The sequence below is a fragment of the Ochotona princeps genome, chromosome 2, assembly GCF_030435755.1.
Source record: "Ochotona princeps isolate mOchPri1 chromosome 2, mOchPri1.hap1, whole genome shotgun sequence".
In the NCBI taxonomy this organism is placed as follows: domain Eukaryota; kingdom Metazoa; phylum Chordata; class Mammalia; order Lagomorpha; family Ochotonidae; genus Ochotona; species Ochotona princeps.
The window spans coordinates 80,856,785-80,880,267 of record NC_080833.1 but is presented as its reverse complement, the minus strand read 5'-3'; the positions used below and the strand labels follow the sequence as shown (position 1 = coordinate 80,880,267).

At 38.7% G+C, this 23,483-nt stretch overlaps 1 protein-coding gene across 1 annotated transcript in view; it reads right to left on the bottom strand.

The window, feature by feature from the left end:
• TLCD4 (TLC domain containing 4) overlaps window positions 1-23,483 on the bottom strand; it is a 39,503-nt gene that overhangs the window by 10,990 nt on the left and 5,030 nt on the right. The window contains exons 2-5 of the mRNA XM_004582030.3: window positions 21,036-21,125; window positions 18,426-18,484; window positions 15,542-15,636; window positions 4,314-4,387 (exon numbers count right to left, since the gene is read on the bottom strand). Coding sequence (XP_004582087.1) covers window positions 4,314-4,387; window positions 15,542-15,636; window positions 18,426-18,484; window positions 21,036-21,125 — 318 coding nt within the window. The remainder of the gene's footprint in view (window positions 1-4,313; window positions 4,388-15,541; window positions 15,637-18,425; window positions 18,485-21,035; window positions 21,126-23,483) is intronic.

Here is a 23,483-nt window from a genome sequence, read left to right as displayed (position 1 = left end):
CCTGGCCCCAGGCTTCAGACTGACCCAGCCCCAGCCATTGTGACCATCTGAGGAGTAAATCAATGGATGGAATATCTCTGTCTCTTCCCCTAACTTTGATGTTTAAATAAGTAAATAAATCTCTTTTTTAAAAAGAACATAAGAAAACTAACTGTGGCAGCACTGTGAAGAAAGTCTGGGGGCCTGGCGGCGTGGCCTAGCGGTTAAAGTCCTCACCTTGAACATGCCAGGATCCCATATGGGAGCCAGTTCTAATCCCGGCAGCCCCACTTCCCATCCAGCTCCCTGCTTGTGGCCTGGGAAGGCAGTCAAGGACGGCCCAAGACCTTGGGACCCTGCACCCGTGTGGGAGACCCGGAAGAGGTTCCTGGTTCCTGGCTTCGGATCAGCACAGCACCACTCATGGTCACTTGGGGAGTGAATCATTCGACAGAAGATCTTCCTCTCTGTCTCTCCTCCTCTCTGTATATCTGACTTTGTAATAAAAATAAATAAATCTTAAAAAAAAAAAAGAAAGTCTGAAAAGAGAACAAAGCTAGAATGAAGGAAGTCAGAACAAGACCTGTTATCAAACCAGGGAGACCCTGAAGAACTAAACTAGGATCATGAACATGAAATGAAAGGCACGGTAAAACATTTCATAGTGAAAAAAATCAACACACTCTGGTATATATGATAACAGTACACCATGGTCAAAAATGAGCCACCAGCTGCCCTCCAGCAGGTGACACTTCACCTCCCACCTCTGGAGGGAGGGCTACATATAGAAGCTTGCTTTCAGGAAGAGAACGGAAGTGGAGAAACTCAGCACAGAGCACCTGAACTAAGTGCTGAAAGTCCGTGTCAGCAGTGACGCCATGTGGCTAGCAGTGAACCTCTGTTAAGACAGGACAAGAAGAGCCCTTCATCCCTGTGAGAGTCCTTCCCCAAACCCATCATTTATGTGGATTCACTAAAAAAAGCATCACACAAACCCACACTGGGGAGAATCCTATGAGGAAACCTAACACTTTAAAGGCCAGAAAAAAATGAAAGGTTATTACAGATCACAGGCTACTGCAGAGACATGACAAACAGCGTATGGCACTCTGAACTATATCCTCCAACGGGAAAAAGACACTAAGAAGAAAAACAGATAAAATTCAAATAAATTTGGCATTCATTTTATGGTAATATATCAATGCTGTTTTTATCCTTTTCATGGTAGTTCCATGAAAATGTAAGAGGTGTTAACAAAAACGAAAATAAGATGAGGGATATATGAGAGCTCCCTGTGGTAGCTCTGAAACCTTTCCGTAAATCTAAAATAAACAGATCACAGCCTGGATCCGGCATTTAGACTAGCAATTAACATGCCTGCATTTCACATCAGGGTGCGCAGGTTCAATTTCCAGTTTCTGACTCCAGTTTCGAGGGACAGAGGTTCTAATAATCGTATCTCTCCAGGGAGACCTGTGTGCATTCCCGGATCCTAAACGCTCCAATCTATGGTGTGCATTTGGGGAGTTAACCAGTTCTGTGTGTCCGTGTGTCTCTCTTGCCCCTTTCCTCTCTCTGTCTGTTTTCTCTCTCCCACTTCTCTCTCTGAAAAAAGGTAATGGTCAATATGAAAAGGAAAACATAAAAATGTCATTTAATACAGAATCACAAAGGATAGAATAGTTAGGAATAAACTTATCCAAAAAGGTAAGAAGACTTATATGTTGAAATTACATAACACTAATAGAAGAAATCAAATGATCACAAAGTCCTGGTGTGGATAAAATGTCTACAACATCCAAAGAAATCTACAAAATCATTGAAATATCTGTCAAAATTTCAGTGGCATTTGTGGAAGAAACAGAATAAAATCGTTATCTTAAAATTCATATAGCATTTCAATGGGTACCAAATAACCCATAACAAAATCGCAGGCCTGACACATCCTGATTTCAAAACACACTGCAAAGTAAGTTATCAACATGTTTTTGATACTGCCTTAGAGACAAATATATAGATCATTGATACAGAATACACTGCCCAGAAACAAATGCTTGGATATATGTCCAAATGATTTTGGCAAGGATGCCAAGATCATGGTAAGAAAAAATATAGTCTTCTCAACAATTGGTGTTAGGAAAACCACATATCCACATGCAGAAGAAATATGAAGCATTATACTAAATACAAAAATAAATTTAAAATAAAGACCTAAACATAAAACCAAATGATAAAACTCCTAGGGGGAAAAAACACAGGGGAAAAATATTAGGACATTGAGTTTGACAATGATTTTCTGGACGTACGTGTGGGCCAGGTCTGGATCTGACCAGGCTGGGCCAGTCTGCAACACCCACTGGCAAGCACAAGAACCAGGATGGGGTGTAGGCCAAGTCGGGATGGGCCACAATACCTTCCTGTTTACATGAAGGTCAGGACTAGAGGCTGGCTGGACTGGGCTAGGCTGCAGCACGCATCAGCATGAGCCAGGACTGGACACAGATCAGCAGAGCCAGGCTGCAGCACCAGACAGAAAATGCTGAGGTGACGCAGGCCGCAACACCCACCAGCACATACAAAACCTGGGGCTGGGAATAGGCCCAGTAGGGGAGCTTCAGGGCTTCTCCTAATAGGCTGCTACTCCCATTGGTGAGAGTGAGAACTGGCTGAGAAGGGATGAAACATCCATTGGCCAGCATGTGGGCTGGATTTGGACAGGGCCAGGCTAGGTTAGGCTACTGCATCTGCTGGCACATGCAGGACCCAGGATAAATGTGAACCAGCTGGACTTTGTAGCAGCACCTGCTGGCAAGTGCCAGGACTGGGTGCAAACTGTATTGAGCCAGACTGCAATAACCCCTGGTAAGCACAAGATCTAGGGTTAGAGAGTGGGCCTGATAGGAGAACTGTGTGCACTCCTCTGCTAAGCTGCAGCTCTCAGTGGTGAACTAGACAAGGCAGCAGCAACCCTTGGCATACCTGTGAACAGGATCTTGAAGTGAGTCAGGCTGAACTAAGCTGAGGCACCCACGAGTGTATTCAAGAGCCATATACGAGCCAGGCTATACCACTGCACATCCCAGTACATGCAAAAACCTGAGTTGGGGGTGGGCCAGGTGGGAGTTATTGGAGGCCAACTCCAACCAAGCTGCAGTTCCCACTGGTGTGTGAAAGGGCTGGTTCTACAGAGGGCTGGGTTGGGCTAGGCTACAGCATCCGTCAGTCAGTAATGAAAAGGACTCAGGGCAGAACAACAAGGTAGGTGCATTCGCCAGTACGTGTGTTGGCTGGTGCAGGTGACAAATCGCACCTGACCCTGACAAGAGTCAGGTCTTGGGTTACCCCAAGCAAGGTTTTTTGCGGGCTCCCCAGCTAGATTGTTGGATGCAAATCTGACCACAGCAAGAATCACAAAACAACTGGTCCAACTTTGGAATGCTCATATCAGGATTGGGCCTCCTCATCTGAATGCCCATGCAGTGAGCAGCATACGCAGCTTCACACAGAGGTCAAGACAGCCAGCAGAGGACATCAAGAACCACATCAGAGGATGGAAAGCAGAATTGTTTGGACAACTTTGTAAGAGAACATTTGCAAATTCAGGTTCATGACAGCATGATTGACAACAGTTAAGAAGCTCAAGCAATCTAAATGCTGAGGACTTTATGCCATGTAAAAGAAGTCAATCCCCAAAGGACAAAGACTGTATGATCCCATTCCTATGAAGCTATCTAGAACAGTCAAAATCCTAGAAACAGAATGAAGAAGCCCTTCTCAGGGCTTGGCAGCGTGAGAATTAATGTTCAATGGGTATAAGAGTTTCAATTTTGCAATATGATAAAGTTCTAGAGATCTGAAGCACAACCATGAGGACATACTTAACACTGCTGGCAATCACTATTACACAGTGTTAGTATAGTTACTATGTCTTGTATAACAGAAACAAAAGCAGTATTTCAAATTTAAAGAATATATACAGATAAAAAGATTTTTAAGATGAGATACTAAGATCCAGTCAGTATCACATTTTGGAAAAAGGAAGAAGTTAGTATCAGGAATATGATCTGGATTCACGATAAGAAAGCCTACTGAATTCTGTGGTTCATTGCATGTTACAGTAAGTGAAAGAAAAGTCTGGAAAAAGGTGCAATAAAGCATTCACAGAGAGCAAGGCTCAGAGCTTAGCACTGCCACTGCCAAGCTTGGGACCTTGGGTAAAGGACTCCGTCCTTCCCAAGGCTCCCTTTCCTCATCAGTATAATGGTGACAAAAATTTTCCCAAAATTAAGCAAAACAGTACAACTTTACAGTAACTAATGATCTCAGGAACTCACCGTTGATTCACAAAAGGGCTGGAAAGCTCCGCGAGCAGCCGATAATTCCCAATAAAGCCCAGCACTCCATCTTTCTAGATGATCAACATAAAACAGCAGCATGTCAGGAAGAACATTCTTATCAAAATTCCCAAGTACTGAAGACATACTGAGTAGCTTCTTGGCATAATGTAACAATCAATATCAAAGCACACCAACAGAATTTCTGCCTTTTCCTGCTCAACTTCTTAGCAGACGTTCTTTTTTTTTTTTTTTTTTTTTTTTTTTAAAGATTTTATTTTATTTTTATTACAAAGTCAGATATACTGAGAGGAGGAGAGATAGAGAGGAAGTGGAGCTGCTGGGATTAGAACCAGGGCCATATGGGATCAAGGCGAGGACCTTAGCCACTAGGCCAAGCTGCCGAGCCCAGCAGACGTTCTTTATAAGAATTTAGAAATGTCCTTACAATTCTCACTGTATTTAAGACAGTACAATATATTATACATTTATGCTTGCTTATATAGCTAATGTTTACTTATAAAAAGAGATTTCAAGTAGTTGTCTCACTGACCTAATGGATTCTGTAAATAACCATTAGTAATAACATTCTCAAATCACCACAGGGGGAAAAAAATCACAAAGCTGTGTGAACTTCAGAGGGTGAGGAATTTTACAGAGACTAAGTATCTAATAGGAACCCATTTGTTTAAGACCATTTTGAAGCAGGAGCACCTTGGAACTGAGAAGTGTACTAACCCTACACACTGTACATTCTCCAAGCCAGTAAGCAGGGCCAAATGTAACTACACACACCAAATCTCATCTAAAAGAAATCAAACTGAAGATCCCAGAACTAAAAAACCTTTAAACCCTGCTTAAATTTAAGCAGTTTCTATTACATCCCACCCATTTAATAATATGAAAAGTACAGCAGAGTTAACAAACGGAAAGCCAAAAGTAAACGCGTGCTTTTAAAAAGCCTGTGGAAATGTGGAATTCTAAGTTTATTTTGGTGTAAAAAAATTTTGAAATCCATGTAGTTTTTTTCATAACAGGCATTTTTCATAAACTTTGAGACAGTACATGATATCCATGAATTTCAAATTTTCCTACCAAAATAAACATTGTAATGCCCTTTTTCATAAAATTTCATTGCACTTCAAAATATTACAAGATTTTTATCTTTTTAATGCTTGTTTATTTTTGTATTTGAAAGACAGAGTAACAGTAAGAGAAGAGAAACAGAAACACAGAGATCTTCCATCCACTGGCACTCTACCAAATGCTGGCTGCAGTCAGAAGCGGGCCAGACTGAAGACTGAAGCTCATGCAGGTCTCCCCCCGGGTGGCAGTGGGTCCAAGCACCTGAGTCATCAAAAGCTGGATAAGAAGCCAAATGGCCTGGTCTAAAACAGCACTCCAGCAGAATATACAGGAGTCGCAAACAATTTAACCTGCTGATTCACGAAAGCCACTCACTCCTCAGACAAGAACTTAAGTATATTTTTAAAATGTATGTTGGGTAAATAGAGTCACTCCAATACTCCTAATACTATATCAGAATTAAGTCTGCATGTCAAAAAAATAGCATACTCACCTTCAATACATTAGATACATACAAAACTTCAGAAATTTTTCCTACTGATCTGAGAGCGAGCTGAACATTGAATGCATTTGCTCTGATGTAGGCCACATGTGTCCTAATTAGTGTCTCACTCCTACTCCTCCCCTCTTGCTCTAATATCTGTCTTCCTTTCTAGACTGTCAGCTTCACAAGGAGGGTTGTGCCTAGCTCTCTGCAACGTCCTTAGCCCCTGGTCTCCTGCCTGGCACCCAGCAGGTGGCTGACGAAGCCAGCACTGTCTGGCCAGTTTTGTGGCATAGCGAGAATCGCTAAGGTGCAACCTGCATGCTCTGCACTCCTCTCAGAGTGCGTTCAAGTCCCAGTTACTTTCTGCTTCCAATGAGGATAACGTGATTCGGAGACTTTTCCATTAGGTTATTTCATGGCTTTTGAAGTCAGAACTGGATTGTCAAACTTTGATTTTCCAAGGCCAATCTAAAACATTTTATCACCCTTAAATTAATCACCCTTAGTGAATCTAAGATGTGTAACAAGGGAGGAAGGAGGAGTCATGACCTGAATGTTAAAAGCAGCAAGTGAGGTGAGTTGCATACAGGAGGGCAGTCGCATTTTGGAAGGCCAGGACCAGCCTAAAGTACCTCTGTAGGAGAAACGCATACACCAGATTTTGTTACCTCAACACAGAAATGCGAGCAATGAGCATTTACGTGAAATTATGTTATTCTGTACAATTTACTGCCACTCATTAACAGTGGCAACCATCACACATTAGGACTCATCAAATGCATAAGATCTGTATGACTGTAACAATATTTTTATGTTCCTGCTTGTCTGCTTCCTTCTGTTGGGTACTTAAATCTACTTGGCTATATTTATTATATGTGTTAAGATAATAAATGTGACACTTTTAAAAGGAAAATATTAATATAATATAATATAATATAATAAGATTCAGAAAGGTTATTGTCTATAATGAATTTAAAATGACATTCTACCCCATCATGCAGTGGGATATTTTTATTCTATTTCTTTTTCTAACTACACTTCTCTGATATCCTAGTAGCCTTTAGAATATCACTCTTTTCTTTAATGTAGGGCAAAATGACTACAGTCAAATGTGTAATTCACTTTGGCCTGCATCTCAGCTCTGAGTCCCACATTACACTAAGTCCTGGTATAAATTCAACATAATGATCTCATGCTAAACATTCTTCCAGCAAAGATGTTTGGGCATACAATACTTAATGTTTTATTTCTAGCAACAGAAGGCTTTAGAATCATAAGAACTTTCCAAGTCTCCAGAACCATCTATGCATGTTCCATTTACAGGCATGTTGGGTGACCAGCTGAGCTCAGAGAGCTTCTTTCAACATTTCAATTGATCATATGGGTGATCGCTTATGCCTAACGTAGCCATCACTTTTAGACTCTCTGAATCAGACTGGATAGATTCCAAATAAGTTTTGGTTAAAAAAAAATTATGTTGACTATGGCTACCCTTCTCTGGTTAGTTCTGAAGCTATCTTATTTTCCAAAAATGAGTAACTATTTTCATTGGATGAGTTTTTGACACAATAATAAACAACTCAGGTACTAACAGCTTGCCTTTTCTTAAGTTCCTCAAAGACCATCAGTTTTTAACTGACAGGACATAAACACTTGTTTCACAGTAATACTTTTCTGCATTTATAGCCTCAAGCTCTTTCCAAATTAAAGCATGGCATTTGACCACTCTCTGAAAATACAATTTTATGGCACAACAACATTTGAATATTTTTTCCACTGCCAGCTACAAATGAAAGTAAATACTGTTGTGACAACTCCATTTCTGGATAAAGTGTTATTCTAAGGAACTGGGAGTGAGACCTTCCAAATATGAATTTTGGAGGGGGACACAATTAGGCTCATGCAATGAATAAATACATACAATGAAAAAAATGCCTTTACAATCTATATAATCAAATGTTATTTTTTCCATCTGTCTATAACACCCCGATGTAACATGCTAATATATATGTTATGCTAATATAAATATATAATATACACTATAAATGTAATTACATATAAATATAAAATAATGACTTTCTGCATCAGTGACATCTGGGGTATTTGGGTACTATACCATACCCACTTTATTTACCTAAACTCTTAGAAAATACACACAGTGTTACAGATTAACTGTCTTAATCACACTGTTAACACAACAGGCAAAGTCTAAAACAGACCGTAAAGGTCATGGTCATAACACACTTGACAATGGATAACCCATTGTTAGAACCACCAATCATGAATGCCCTGAGGTTTTATTTTGTTTTTTCCATCATAGAAAGTAATTTCCTGGGATGCAGGATTTTTCCTGTAAAGTGGTAAACCCAGGAAATCTGGGCAAGCCACTCCCATCTTTGTTTTCTTATAAATTCATTTTAACACATGATGGAAATCACATTTGCAGCTAAGAAACAGTAAGATAAGAAAACAACAAATCTGAAATCTCTAACTTATCCAGCTTAAAGAGGCACTTCAAAGAGGATAGAAAACAGATTCCTAGTCACACTTCAAATAATGGACATTTTGTGCACTTATTTTTTAAGTGATCTTTCTATCTTAAAAACTTTATTAAGTTTATTTTTATTTATCATATAGGCAGAGGGAGAAAGAATGAGAAAGGGGAGAGAGAGTATTTCTTTTCCCTGATTCACTTCCCAAATGCCTGCAACAACTGTGACTGGACTAGGCCAAAATCAGGAGCCAGGAACTCACTCAGGGTCTCCCACATGGATGGCAGGTGCCCAAGTACTTAAGCCATCCATCATTGTTGTCTCCCAGCAGGAAGTCAGATGGGATTTAAAGCTGGACTTGATCCCAGTATGCCAGATGGGGTACAGGCATCCTGAGCAATGGCTTAAACTGCTGCACTACAACCTGCCCCATGGGTACCTTTTTTCTGAAATATTTATTTCATTTTATTTGAAAGGCAGATTTTACAACGAGAGGGAAGGAGTTTCATCTGCTGATTCACTCCTTAAATGACTGCAACAGCCAGAGTTGATCCAAAGCTGGGAGCCAGGAGTTTCTTCCCAGTATTCCATGTGGGTACAGGGTCCCAAGGCTTTGGAACCATTTTCCACAGCTTTCCCAGGCCATAAACAGGAAGTTGGATTGGAAGTGGAGTAGCCAGGATATGAACCAGTGCCCATATGGGATACCCATCCTGCAGGCGGAGGATTAGCCTCCCCACACCAGCTCCACATATGCCTTTATTAATTAAGTTTTTTTTTCCCCTCTTTGTTTCAGGTTTAGGTGAGTTTGCCCAAAACAACTGCTGGGAATATTTGAGTTAAGAGACTAGCAGACTAAGTAATTTTATTCAATTGTAGATACTCCAAGTAAAACAAGAAAGCTGAATTATTCTGTTTTTCTCTCCCTTTAAACGTTGCAGTGCAGTAGGGCAGGGGGAGGGGGAAACTCAGAAAACAATACAAAGCCAGAACAGGACTGTCTGGAGGAACAAAAAGTGACTTTTGTTGTTGCTGTTACATTATTTTGTTATTCTTGAGGAGGAAAAGAGTTATTTCACTGACATTCTCACTTTAGCCACAGAAATAACAGGAATTCTTTTATAAGCCTTACTTATATTGCATTCATATAGGTAATAAACATATATTCTGGTTTCTTGAAAATAAATTCTCTCCTTCTCCCCTCAGTTAAAAAGATGGTGATTCTGCCAATCTGCACCTTGGTAACCACTCCCTCTCTAGGTTGGTTGTTCCAAGTCTATGGGCTCTACAAAGCTCCATCCAATGCGTACAGAACATGACAGACCCAACTTCTACAAACTATTATGACTCTCTGTGTTACTAACTTCAGCCTAAGTCTTGCTAATTTACTTGCTCTTACTCTTCAAATACTTTTCCCAGCAATTAGAACCATAACTGACATTTGTTTTACCTCTAAAACATTTCATGTTTGACCTCTAGAATATTTCAGACACTCTACTGATAAAATATTAATAATAGCTTTTAACCTTGCAAACAACTCTAAAAATTTCCCTTCAGTTAATATTAACTTTAAAAATGCAAAAATATTATTTGTTAACTACACTATCAATCAGGTTTTTGATAGTTTAAAAGGCTACTTTTTCCAACTCCTTTCATATGGACACAGAATGAAAAGGAACCATTAACCAAAGTACCAAATTAATACCAAACAAATATTGAAAGAGTTATTAGTAATAGTGCTAAATTGATACGTCTTCATTTAAACAACTCTGGGAAAAGCATAAACACTCTTCACTTTGAAAAAACTGTCTCTTGAATCTGTAAACAAACAAAACCAACAAAACAAAACAAATACTGAACATTAGGGCTGCTGTTGACAGCATAAAGCCACAGCTGGTACACCCATTATCTGATAGGCACACAGGTTTAAGTCCTAGGTGCTCCACTTCCCATCCAGCTCTCTCCCTGTTAATGGCACTAAATGGCTCATGGAGCCAGTGCTGTGACATAGCATATTAAGCCAGTACCTGTGATGCCAGCATTCCCTCTCCATGCCAGTTTGAGTCCCAGCTGCTCCACTTCCAATCCAGCACCCTGCTAAAGAACCTGGCAAGGTAATGAGATGAACCAAACGCTGGGGCCCCTGCCACTCAAGTGCAAGACCCAGACAGAGCTTCAGGTTCCTGACTTAGACCAGCTGCAGCTACCTAGAGAGTGGACCAGCAGGTAGAATCAATCTCTCTCAGTGTGTCTATCCAGGGAATGAACCAGCAACTGAAGCTCTCTCTCTCTCTCCCTCTTTCTCTTTTTCTAATTTATCTTTCAAATAAACTATACAGCTCATTGGCATTAAGTATATCCACTCTGCTAAGCAAGCATCATTATCCTCATTCACCCTCCAGAACATTTGCATAAACAGAAACTGTTACACATATTAAATAATACACATATTAAATAACAGCTTTCTATCATCTCCTCTGTCCTATTTTCTCCCTATGAATTTGATAATTCTAGATAATTCATGTAAGTAAACTCAAAATTTTGCTTTTTAAAAAATCTAACAGAAAAATATTGACTAGGGTAGAAAGGATAACCTCAACTCTTTTATTTGTTGGTACTGAAATGAAAATAAGATTCAAAATTCAAGCAAACTTAGAGAAAGAAAGGGAACCATGTGTGCTAGGAAAATTCCACTACTCAAATCTGGGTGGATAGTTGGTGTCCAGAGAAGAGCACGAACGAGCAACCACAGGACATGAAGTCTAGAGTCAGACTGGAACTCCTAGACCAAGTTTGTGGGGAAGGCCTTACAGGAGAACTGCTTCTATTAGCAAACTGTGAAAACTGTCCCATCAGATATGCTACATTAAAAAGTAATGTTCAAGCAAATTCCAAAGTAGAAAACACATAAATGGATGTTACGTGTTTGTGTGTATACAACATATTGATGTATATAAAAATATTTAATTGACCACTTCATTTTACTATGGGCAATCCCTCAATCAGAAGAATTTCAAACTATATTTTGTACTTGTATATAGATTTATATACATGAGTTATAGAAATACTATGAAACAATACCCAAGACCTATCTCTGACAATCTTTTATACATTATTATACAATAAATTTAAAAATATGTCCTTAAGAAAATATTAAGTTTAAAAATACTTTTTCTGGAGTAAAAATTTAACCTGCTTTATCTAATGTAAACTTAGTGGAAAATATGAAGAAATTATACAGTCCTTGCTATTGAATCTTGCCTAAGTAAGCTCTACTAGATGCCTATTTTTAATACCTTCCAAGCTGATTTTTGAAATTTTATTATCTTGAAATATAACCATAACAGTTACCATGGATACCTAAAATTTTTTTAGATACCTAAAAATTATTAAGGCTATCTTAATGGGAGAAGAAGAGGTTCCACAGGAGTTACATATGACTGAGAATAAGTAAATCTATTAAAAGCCTTTTAAACCAAGAGCTTTTCTTTTTCAGCTCTGCTAATGATAAAATGTTGATGAATCATAGCATTTGTTTGATGCACTGCTGTGCAGACTTTTTCTTAAACACAAGGCCAGTATTTTCAAATTCTTGTCTCCCACTCTAATACTGTAAGCCATAACTTCACTGAATCTGACATAACAAATCTTGCATTTCTAATAACACTTAATACACATTTGCTTGCACAGACACTGGGATAAGGCACTAAACCAGAAACAAAGTTTCAGTCCTAATACATCACATGCTATATAATATCCTGAAACCAAATTTTCTTCCTAAATCACAACAGAATCAGTTAATGGACAGGAATCAAGTAAGTGAGATAACTCAGAGGAGTTGGGGAAGGATGCATATTCAGTGAGTTTTCAAGCTAACATGTTTTCCAAAAAGGACAACTCTGTGTAAAGGTGCAGTTTGGGGAGAGAAGGTGATTCACAAACAGCACACACAAAGATTACCAAAGACAATACAAAAGTTGTGCAAAGGATAGTGTTTGAGCCTTAAAATGAGGCACTAACACTTAAATAGGATATTTCCCTTAGACTAAGAGACCAGCCTGCTATGCTTTCCTTGATAATCATGCCATCCCAAAGTAAAACCTGAATATCAAGAAAAGGCAGCCCAGGGCTGTCACTGTGGTGTATCAGGTTAAATGCCACTTGTGATGCCGCCATCCCGTGTGGGCACTGGTTCAAGTTCCGGCTGCTCTACTTCCAGTCCAGCTCCCTGCTCATGGGCCTGGAAAAGCAGTGGAGGATGGTCCACATGCTGGGGACCCTGCACCCATATGGGAGAGCTGGATGAAGCTACGGGTTCCTGGCTTCAGACCAGCACAGCCCCAGCCACTGTGGCCATTGGGGAATGAACTAGTACATGGAAAGATCTCAGTCTTTCTGTCTCTCTCTCTGTGTGACTCTGCCTTGTAAATAAAGAAATAAATCTTTAAAACAAAGCAAAAAAGGGAGTGTAGCATTTTGTATCTAAACAGGGATAGACTAAGAATCCTTAGATTCAAACAAATTCTGACAGGTAATTTTACAACTGTAGTAAATATAGAATGGAGCAATACAAAAATAGTGATCAAGGTATTATAACTTATATAGAACCCATAATACTTAAAATTCAAAAGCAACTCCCTTTCCAACTATTTCTTCAGTAGCGCATATGCCTAAAACCTACCAGGAATTTGCTTTTCTTCATCACTTCAAGTTTTACTTTGTTCTAATAACAAAATCATTTACGAAAAAAAAGCTTACTACAAACAGCTTAAAGAGTTGCATAACTGTTAAGTGCTTTACAAATTCCAGTTTCTGTTATGTAAGTGACAAGTTTCATGATCATTACACCAAAAAAATATATATTAAAAATGTTAGCCTTCTTAGAACACACAGTATGACCTGAGAATTCACTGCACAGAAAATACCTTTAACAGGCCAAGTGTAAAGATCTCTAAATAATATAATAATATCACTCTATCAACATTCCTCATTTCATCTAATTTTTGAAATTTTGTTGCCCTATGAAAAATCACACTTGAGTTCAATAACTATATTTCATTCTAAGGCAACAAAACACAGGAAGACATATCCAAAAGACACCCATTTTTAGAAGAGAAACTGTGATCAATTTCCTTTGCTTATCAGCTTACTAAAACTGTGACTCATTTCTTAATTCCAGTATGCCATTTATAACATAGTTAATGACTTCACCTGCCAGTCCATGTGACTGTCATCTGCCAAGCCTAGGACTTCAGTGGCCAAGAGAGAACAGCAGCTCAGAACATTCACCTACAGTACATGTAAGGAACCAGTTCTCTTTTACCAGTTCCAATGCCTTTCATAGCACTGACTGCAACTCACATTCACACAATAAACTTCAAGCAGCAGAGTCTGGTACAGCAGATGAAAGCTGCTGCCCACAATATCCGAATGGTGCTGACTGAAGTCCCAGCTGCTCCATTTCTCTTCCAGTTCCCCGCTAATGCATCTGTTTGTGCCTCTGTACCCGATGTGGGAGACCTGGAAGAAGCACTTGGGTCCTGTGTTTGGCCTGAATGAACCAGCATGTGGGTGATCTCTTTCTCCCCTCATCCCTCTCTCTGTGTCTCTGTAATTGTGCCTCCCAAATTAAAAAAAAAAAGAAAACAAAAAGAATAAATCAGAAAACCACAGGTACAAAGCCACAGTATGCTATTAAACTCATATGTGTTTAACTCATATGTGCATCCAGTTAACATAGTTCATTAGGAAGCTTGTCTGAGCTTTCTTTGCTTTTTTGTAGTTGTTTTAGCAAAAATGCTTAGGTGCTTAGGAAACACGGTGCCTGACATTTACCTTCTATAAGCATTAATTATAATATATTGAAGTTTTGTCCTAACTTTGTAAGGTAACAAATTGCCTGTATATCAAATCTCCAAGATCTATAAAAGGTAAAACCACACATGTAGAATCACCATGTATAGTGCATTATGCCTCAAAAGGTCAAAGGAATATACATAGGGAATTATCGCATAAATGACCTATAATTTCAGAAAAATAGTAATAATGGGTACTTTCTGATTCACAAGCATACATTTGCACACTAAAAGAGGCATAGCTTTAAAAACTTGCATGTTAATGTGTGCCTTTGAATACATCATGATATGTTTTGATGTATCTGATGTTTGGCAGAAATTATGCCAAATGACCTTACCTCACTAGCTATCTTTGCAGGAGTCACTGAAAGGATAATGAAAACATATGAATACATTTGTGATGATTTTTAAAAATATTCTCACATAGTCACAAATATGCCATAAAATTATTTTATTAATATCAGTAAGACAAAAAGCCAGAAGTTTATATGTAAATTTGAAAATGAGAAAAATACAGGACGGCATACCGTAATTTGTTATACAAAATTCACAGAATTCTGCATGTATCTTGAGCTTTTTGGAATATCTAGGTTGAAAAAATGATTGCAGAAAGCGCAAATAAGCAAGATGTAAAGGAGATAGTTTGGAGATGAGCAAAAAGAAAAATGATTTTAGATGTATGAGGGTACTTCCAAAAGTTTGTGGAAAATGTAATTAAAAGATAAATTTGGCTTGGCCCAAATTTTTTAAATTCTTGTTTCCCATGAACTTTCTGAAGACTTCCTCCACCCCATAGAATTTAATGTACTTCATTCTCTGAGATTTGTTGCAAGAACTCTTTATTAGCCTTAGCTTTGGAGTTAGGATGACACCTCAGCAAAATTCCTCCACTGCACCAGCCTACTTAAATGTAATTACAAATGTTCATGGATTCACACGTGGAAATTAACAAAAAAAAATACTTCATCTAGATAATTCAAGAATCTACACATGCCTCTGCTATTAAATCATAAATGCTTCTACAAGAATGGATTAATATCTACAACTACACAATCCTAAAGACTGGAAGTGGAAAATCAAGGAATTAGGGCCATCTGCCTGTTTCATAGTTACTAAAAAACACACGTTAAAACAGCTATGTGGAAGCTTATACTGTAGCTAACAAACAATGTATTGCATGAGCGATGCCTACATGCATTTGCAGATGACTTTCTAAGCTAATAGCCCACGTTTAGGTCTTTGTTCACCCTGAAGTCACCCCTCCCACCCTGGTCTGCCTGTTAGGCTGCAGGAAATGCGGGCACTCACCAGGACAAAGAAGTACCCATACAGCGCCGCAGAATGGTGAAGTATGAAAAACTTGTCACCAATGATTTTCCAATACAAAATGAGGAGCAACAAATCTGTAAGAAGGAAACGTAAGAACCACATTACACACAGGAAGAAAGCTGCATTTACCTTTCTCTTGACAACCTGTCACAATCCAGTCTGAGGCTAAAGCACTGGCTTCGTCCTTCAGCTAGTCTGATGGCTCACTTCACCTTAAACACGTGACAATTCCTTTGCCGTGGCTTCTCCAGGACCATGGCCAAGTTTGGGGCACTTTTCTACCTTCAGAATCTAGTACAGGCCCCAGCATATGGTACGTAACCTAATATCTGCTGCGAGCCTAGATAACTAGTTTCCAGCATTAAATAGAGTAAAAATAGTACTGAATAAGATTTAAAATAAACTTAAATTACTGATTTTTCCCGCAACAATACTTCAAAGATGATTGTATAAAAGGTACAAAATGCAGTGCATTGTTGACATCAATACAACAAAATTTTAATTTTTAATATTTAATTTAAATATTAATTTAAATATTTAATTAAATTTGAATTAAATATTAATTCAAAACAGTACAGTCACCAAGAAATAGGACTATTAAAAGACACACACAAAGGTCAAGGCATCAATTTTCTTTCAAAGGCTCTGAATCCAAACACCACGACTCAGAAAATGATTAGAAATCTCTCAAAACATTAACATAGCTATTTTCTTTAACAAATGACTAAACATGAAGCCACATGAAAACAGATCATTTTCATGGAGATACACCGGGGAAGATTCTGTTTTGTGGATTCAGAGCTAAGACAACGTGAGAACTTCCTTCTGTCAAACTAAGTTACTAACACAAAGCTAGGTGCAAATGTTTTTAAAAGTATCAAATTACACATCTTATAAAGAAAACAAACACCACTAAAGTGAAAATCAGGGCAATAAATATAATTGTTAGTGATTAGTAGTAATTAACTGCCTGTTACACCTCTCTGAATACATTTAATCTCCTTACATATTTTTGTATGCTCTTGGGTCACCAATTTACTGTGCAATATAGACAGAATAAAGAGAATTCACTTTCCATGCAGTTTGGTTTAGAAAAATTTTTCTCAGTTCATAACTCGTGTTTGTAAATTGTTTTAGACTGATATCTACTTGGAAAAACTTTAACCAGTTAGTTTCTTTTTTCTTTTTTAACTTAGATTTCCTGAGAAGTGACTGCTCTTTGAACTGACAATACTCATCAGTCACACGTGTGGTATGCTATGAATTTTTTCCTCTCCTTTTGTCACTGACATTTCATGTCAAATTAGCAAATCTCTAATGTAGTCACAATTCACCTTCTTTCAGTTGGGTCATCAGATAATCCAATGGCCTATTCGTTATTTCTATCCGGAATTTATCTCTTCCTCTTAATGAGTCATTGTGTTTTGGTAAAACATGTTTTTTTCCTATTCCTACAACCCACTTCTGTAAACACAAATTTTTCTACTGAGTTAATTGCCTACCTTTATAACTTTTGTTTCACATTTTATCACTTTTACTTGGATTCTTTCGTTCATTTAATAAACTTAAAGATACAAGATGTGGTTTCCTATGTAAATGTACACATCCAGAATGAGTTCTCTTTTATTAAGAAGATCCAAAATTTCTTTTCCAATTGCAGTTAATGTGGTAATAGCCTCAGCTTTCCCTTTACTTCATTAAAAAGGTGTGGGAGAGGGAGGAGGCTACCCCAATTCCCTTCGTCAGGTAAAATGGAAGGAGTATATAATAGAATCTGTGACTTTAACTTACTTAGCTTTTGTAAAATGGATCAAAATTACGCAAATCTTTATCAAGTGGAACAAGCTTTCTAAGCGAGAAATACTAAGACCTCAACTGCACAACTTCACAATAGCTCCATTTGAGATTCTTTAGGCCAAAGTGAGATTAATAATGATTAATCTTTAATAATCATTAATAAATGTTGGGGCTGGCATTTTGGTGCAGCTGGTTAAGCTGCAACCTGTGATACTGGCATTCAATGTGAGGACTGGGTCATTTCTGGCTTTTCTGCTTCAAATTCAGCTCCCTGATATTGTGGTGGGAACATAATCTGGGGAGAGGCCTGGGCTTCTGCCATCCAACTGGGAGAACTGGATGGTGTTTCGGGCTCCTGTCTTTGGTCTGGCCTAGCATTAGCCATTGCAGCTACATGGAAAATAAACCAACAAAGGGAAGACTCTCCCTCTCTTTTTCTGTCATGCTGTCTTTCAAATTAGTAAAATAAGTTTTAGAAAACAAAATGCTGAGGGTGGCACTGTGGCGTAGTGGGTTAGACCACTGCCTGCAGCTCCAAAATCCCATATGGGCATGGGTTTGAAACCCAGTTCTTCCACTTCTAATCCAGCTCCTGCTAATGCACCTGCAAAAGCAGCATGGGATGGCCCATGTGCTTGGGACCCTACACCCACATGGCAGACACAGATGGAGCTGCTGTCTTCTAGCTTCAGTCCCCAGGACCCTCCGTTGTGGCCGTCTGGGGAGTGATCTGAAGATGGAAGATTCCTCTTTCTCACTCTCGCTCCGTGTGTGTGTGTGTGTGTGTGTGTGTGTGTAGCTTTGCCTTTCAGGAAAATGAATCTTTTTAAAAAATGTTCATGCCTCGGTTGTTTGAGGACCCACTTTGCAACTCTGGTCTTTAGTAAGAACCAGAATGGCAACAAGAATATGTTTAATGGTCTAACTTCACCACCAATAATTTTTCCCTCTATAGGGTTGCTAAAATTTCTTTTCAAATAAACAAACCCAAAGCAGTGCCTATGTATTCTTTGCATAATTTTATGAGTATTGTGGAAAAAATAGACATGAATAACATAACACATACCAGACATGAGGTAGCCTGAAGCAATAGCAAGATTCACGGTCACAAGGGATGAATCGCCCCTACAAATATTAAAAAAAAAAAAATCCTCTTTTTAAGCACATGGCTTATAGAAGACAAATGCTTTTTTTTCTTCTAATGAGGTTTAAATATGATGAAAATGTTTTCTATAAATTCTGGAATGATATGCTAGCATGTTGAAATTCAGACTACAAAACAAACAATAACAATGTAACATATCTATATCCTGTGGGACTGGTACTAGCCCATATAGGCTCTCCCTAAAATCACCTGTACCAACAGCCCCAACCCCTACCCCAAAGACACCTAGTCAGCTCCCTGTCCACAATGACTGCTTTATCAAAAGATCTTTGGCAGCTCCTTCTTTCCATGAAATTTACTTGAGATCCAAGCCAGCTTCCACAATGAACTTGAGGAAAAATGATCAACTCTTGGAATCTCAATGAGGCGGAAATCCCCCACAGCACCTAAAGCTAACCCTTGTGGACCTCCCAAGCATTAGGGACAACCTCCAGAGGGCAGGCTAAACCTAACACTTCAGATCTCTTCCCAGCACCTCCAAACCCAGGGGCCTCTTTGGGTTTACTTTGCTTCATACTGAGGCATCTCCCACACACAAGTGGCATTTACAATGGGCTTGGAAGATACCCAAGGACCCAGCACAATTGCTGTGCGAATGCAATCACATCACCTTAGGAAAGCCAAACTCTCCAGTGCTGCAACTTGTGCTAAGCCTGTCGATCCACAAAGTATCATGCTGGTTATGAGAATACTTCTGGCTGCATGAACAACCATTGTTTCTTACACATCTCAGCTCAAACGTTTACTTTTGATGGTTTTGCCAAAGGATAGCAAAATTTATAAACATCTAGTCTCACACTCACATTCATCTGCCAAAGGACTCTAATGGAACTCCAGATGCTGGTTGGCTGTGGTTGCGGTTGATGAAGGTGTATTCTGAATCAGAGGCTCAACTATCTGATCTAGCCCATCTTTGATTTTAAGTATAAATTGAACATTCTTTCTAGCAAATGTTTGGAAATAGAAGTGATACAGGTATAGATTTTTGCTTTTTCAGATCTTGAAATATTTGCATTTATGAAATCTTGGCATTAAGATCTAAGTCTCAAACAAAAAGCATTTGTTTCCTTTACACCTTGTACCTATAGCTTATGTTTTATAAAGTATTTTGAATAATTTGGTGGATAAGACCAAGTTTCATGGTACAGAATTTTCCATTTGTAGCATCAAGTCAACATTCAAACAAACTGGACTCTGTTTTGTCACTTACTGAGAACTAAAGGAATTTGCCCATTATTACACAATTAGGAAATACCCAGAGCAGTTTCACTCTGTTCTGACCCCTACACATATCATGAGCCTAGACTGTTGCCCTGTTAGTGCTCTTTGCTCCAAAGAACAAACTCATATGATCAGTCTTATATTTGATTCATAAGGTGAACAAATTGTGAAATCAACACAAAATGAAACTGTAACAGCTAAACTGCAAATGGAAAGATCCACACATTCTGATTTGCAGATAATGACCAAGAAAATTGATGTAGAATATCATGGTAGAAAAGAAAATGAAAAATACTAAAAACCATGTTTTCTTAAGTTTGATGAAACAACAACTGACCAGTGAATTAATCCTTTGTCCTAGAATTTGCTTCCCCAAAGAACTGGTGCTGTTGAAAATTATATTAATAAAACTTAAAAAATGAAGTTTTTACAAAAGAAAAGCTAAAAATTATTTAGGTAGACAATACAAAAAAAATCTAGTAAAAGAATTCAATTTCCTAAATTGATTCACCTTTGAAAAATTTTCCCAATGGAATGCATCAATACCAGTATAATTCTATTGGAAATATGTCCTGTTAATGTAATAAAAATAATATCCTTACAATCAAATGGTGGTAGTCAAAAGCAATGGTTACATTTCCTCACTCACCTCACTCCCACCTCCACCTCCACTACCATCCACAGCTTAGAACTACATCATCATCATCCCAATGCAGTGCTTTCTCAAAACACACCTTTTCTCAAGCTAAGCTGAACTAAGCTTTCTCATATGATGCCAGGAAATACAACTTGCAAGATTTCTGCCACTGTAATGACATTTCAGTCTTTCAGAAAGAATTGTATTACAAATTGTCATTATTACTGCCAGATATAGCTGCTATTAGTGCTTCAAATATTCATGGGCATCTATAATTCTCATTTCATCTCTCTGATGTCAAACCATGGGTCAACTGTAAGCTTGAAGACAAAATATCTACTTAAGCACATGTTGTCCCAGTTGACGATTTCATTTTTGCTCATATAGCAGTTATAATATCTAATGCTGTATAAATGCTATGTCATCATACCCTCCTTGTTGTAGAAAATAATTACAGTTCTAAGGCAAAATGGTCATTACTATTTACATTAAAATCTAAAATAAATCATTTTAGTGTACTTGGCTAATATAAATCTGAACATAAGCATTTGTATGCATCACAAATGTATTTCCTGTTTTAAAGTAAAGTGATGTTCTCATTAATAATTAATAGCAAAACATAAGTCAAATTGACCAGCTTGGAAACAGCTTACCAGAGTGGATCGGCCTGGCTAACCTCATCGAATAGGAAAATGTACAGGCCCAAAATCCCAACCACCAAAGAATGGCATGTAGATACTACCCTGAAATAAAACAAAATACACATACACATGTTAGAGTTTCTGCGATAGGCTGTAACTCATTCTTGCAAGACTTTTGACATTGTGAAAAAAAATTATAGTTTAAAACATTTAAATAAAGAAGTAGAATATATCTAAGAATGTAATACAAATTTGCTATTTAGAAACCCAAGGATCACAAATTTACTTTTTCAATGACTAATATGGAAGATGTCCAAGTCTACAAACTCCTGCTAGAGAACTGGTAGACAGTTGGTGAAAAGTTCTAAAGCAGCAGGACACAGGAAGCAGTAGACAGAGCTCTGGGCAGAGAGCTAGTAGCTGCAAGGCCCCCACCCTGCATTCTGTTCTGGCTCACTGCATCACTGCTGGGTTCCCTGCTCCAGTCAGCTGGGAACAACGTTCAAATCGAGCAGCCTTATCAAACTCCAGCCTTCACACAATCAGAGATGACCACAGTATGATTACCTAATATACTTGTGGTTTGAAGGCATACCCGTGTGCATTACTGCACTTGATACTCATTAACATTTGTGACGTAGGTAACCATGACTTGTTTATCACTCTTAAATAAGCAGTTCCAAACAGAAAAAAATCAAAGACTGCATTTATACAGAAGTTTTGATTTTCAAGGAAACACTCGTGAAAACTAACTGGTTACAAGATACATGTTAACTTTCTTTTATAGAAAGAATAAAGTTTGGAAGAAAAAAATAGCAATTTCTCCCAACATGCATACCTAACATGCCTTGGCCAATATCCAAGCTGTATGATGTGCTGTGAAAAGAAACACAAACGGGTGGGGGTTGGCTCTCACTATGAGGACACCAACGTGCCACATCAGAGTAGCTGGATTTGACAGAGCTCTGATTCTTGACTCACTAGCCTGCTAAAGCAGACTGGAAGGCAGTTATGGCTGTTTCAGCTACCCATGTGTTGGGGCTCAGAGTGAGCTCCTGGTTCCAAGCTGCAAACTAACCCAGGCATTGGGGGGAGAAAATCTGCAGGTGGGAGGGTTCTTATGGCATGTGCTCTCTGTTTCCCACTCACTTCTCACACAGATGCACACATTTTAAAATAAAGAACTATCAAACATATTTAGCAACACAACAATTTTTTTTATCTTAACAATAAAACCCAAAAGTTTTAGATTTCTGAAAGCTTTATTGAGGAGTTTTCAAGTTACAAAGTCTTTTTGCTCCCTTAACTAGAATAAATAATAGTATTCTCTCTAAAAATTATTGGTGTTTGATGAATTTCTGATATGATCCCAACTCTTTAAAAATAACTGAAATACATCAATCAATATCAATCTTGATAGAAATTTTCACTGTAACATGAAAAGTGAACATGCTTGACCTAGTAAGTGATGTGTTTCTACATAGATAAAATGTGATAAATCAAATCATATTGTAAGTGTACAAAGATTCTCAGTGATTGAAAGGCATTGACAAAGAATTCTTTGTAATACAAAAGGAACTTTTTGAGGGGTAAATAATTCACTCAACGTATATGATTTAAATCTCTGGTAATTTCATACCAAGCTTACCTATATTCCAATTGAGCACAGCAGGTTAAAAATGTAAATATCTTGATATGATACAAAACACTATGTCTTAATCATGCCCACAGATTTCTGTTGTCAGCCAAAAATTTTATAGAAGGAAAAGATATGGATCCCAGACACCAGCCACCACGTGCACATGTTGAGCTGTCCCCAGGCCTGCCTGGGCTCCAGAGAGCTACTCCGTTTGGGGTAAGCACACTGAGGGGGAAGTCTCCAGGGCTGGGCTAGGCAGGCCTCCCCCACCCCCCACCCCAGGCAGGTGGACGGGATTGGGGAGGGGCGTGACCTTGGGCCTGAGGGTTTAAACTTCCTGCAGCCTCTCGGCTGTGGGTGGGCAGTGGACGGGGCATCTCATGCCTGGATCCCAGATGCCAGCCACCACATGCGCATGGTGAGCTGTTCCTGGGGCAGCCTGTGCGCCATTTGGCACCAGACTCCACCTGCTGGACACCCGGCTGGGAAGCTCTGGGGTTTTGGTTCTTTGAATCGCTGCTTAGGTTGCTCCAGGTTGAACCCACAGTGCTTCTGGGATGGGAATTAATCCTAAGGATTCCCAATGACAGTAACTCTTCCTTTGAAGAACTTGCAATTACTGAACAATGCTGAGCACTGAACACCAGTCCATGCAAAAGCTAAGGCTCGGGGCTTGTCCAGCAGGATATCCTATTACCTGGTATGATGATGGATCAGCAGAGGGGTCACAGTAGGCAGGGCCATGACATTAACTAGCACTCGAGAAGCATATCAGGGGGTAGATTCTGTGGAGGATGTGTGGGCCAAACCCTGCGGAAATT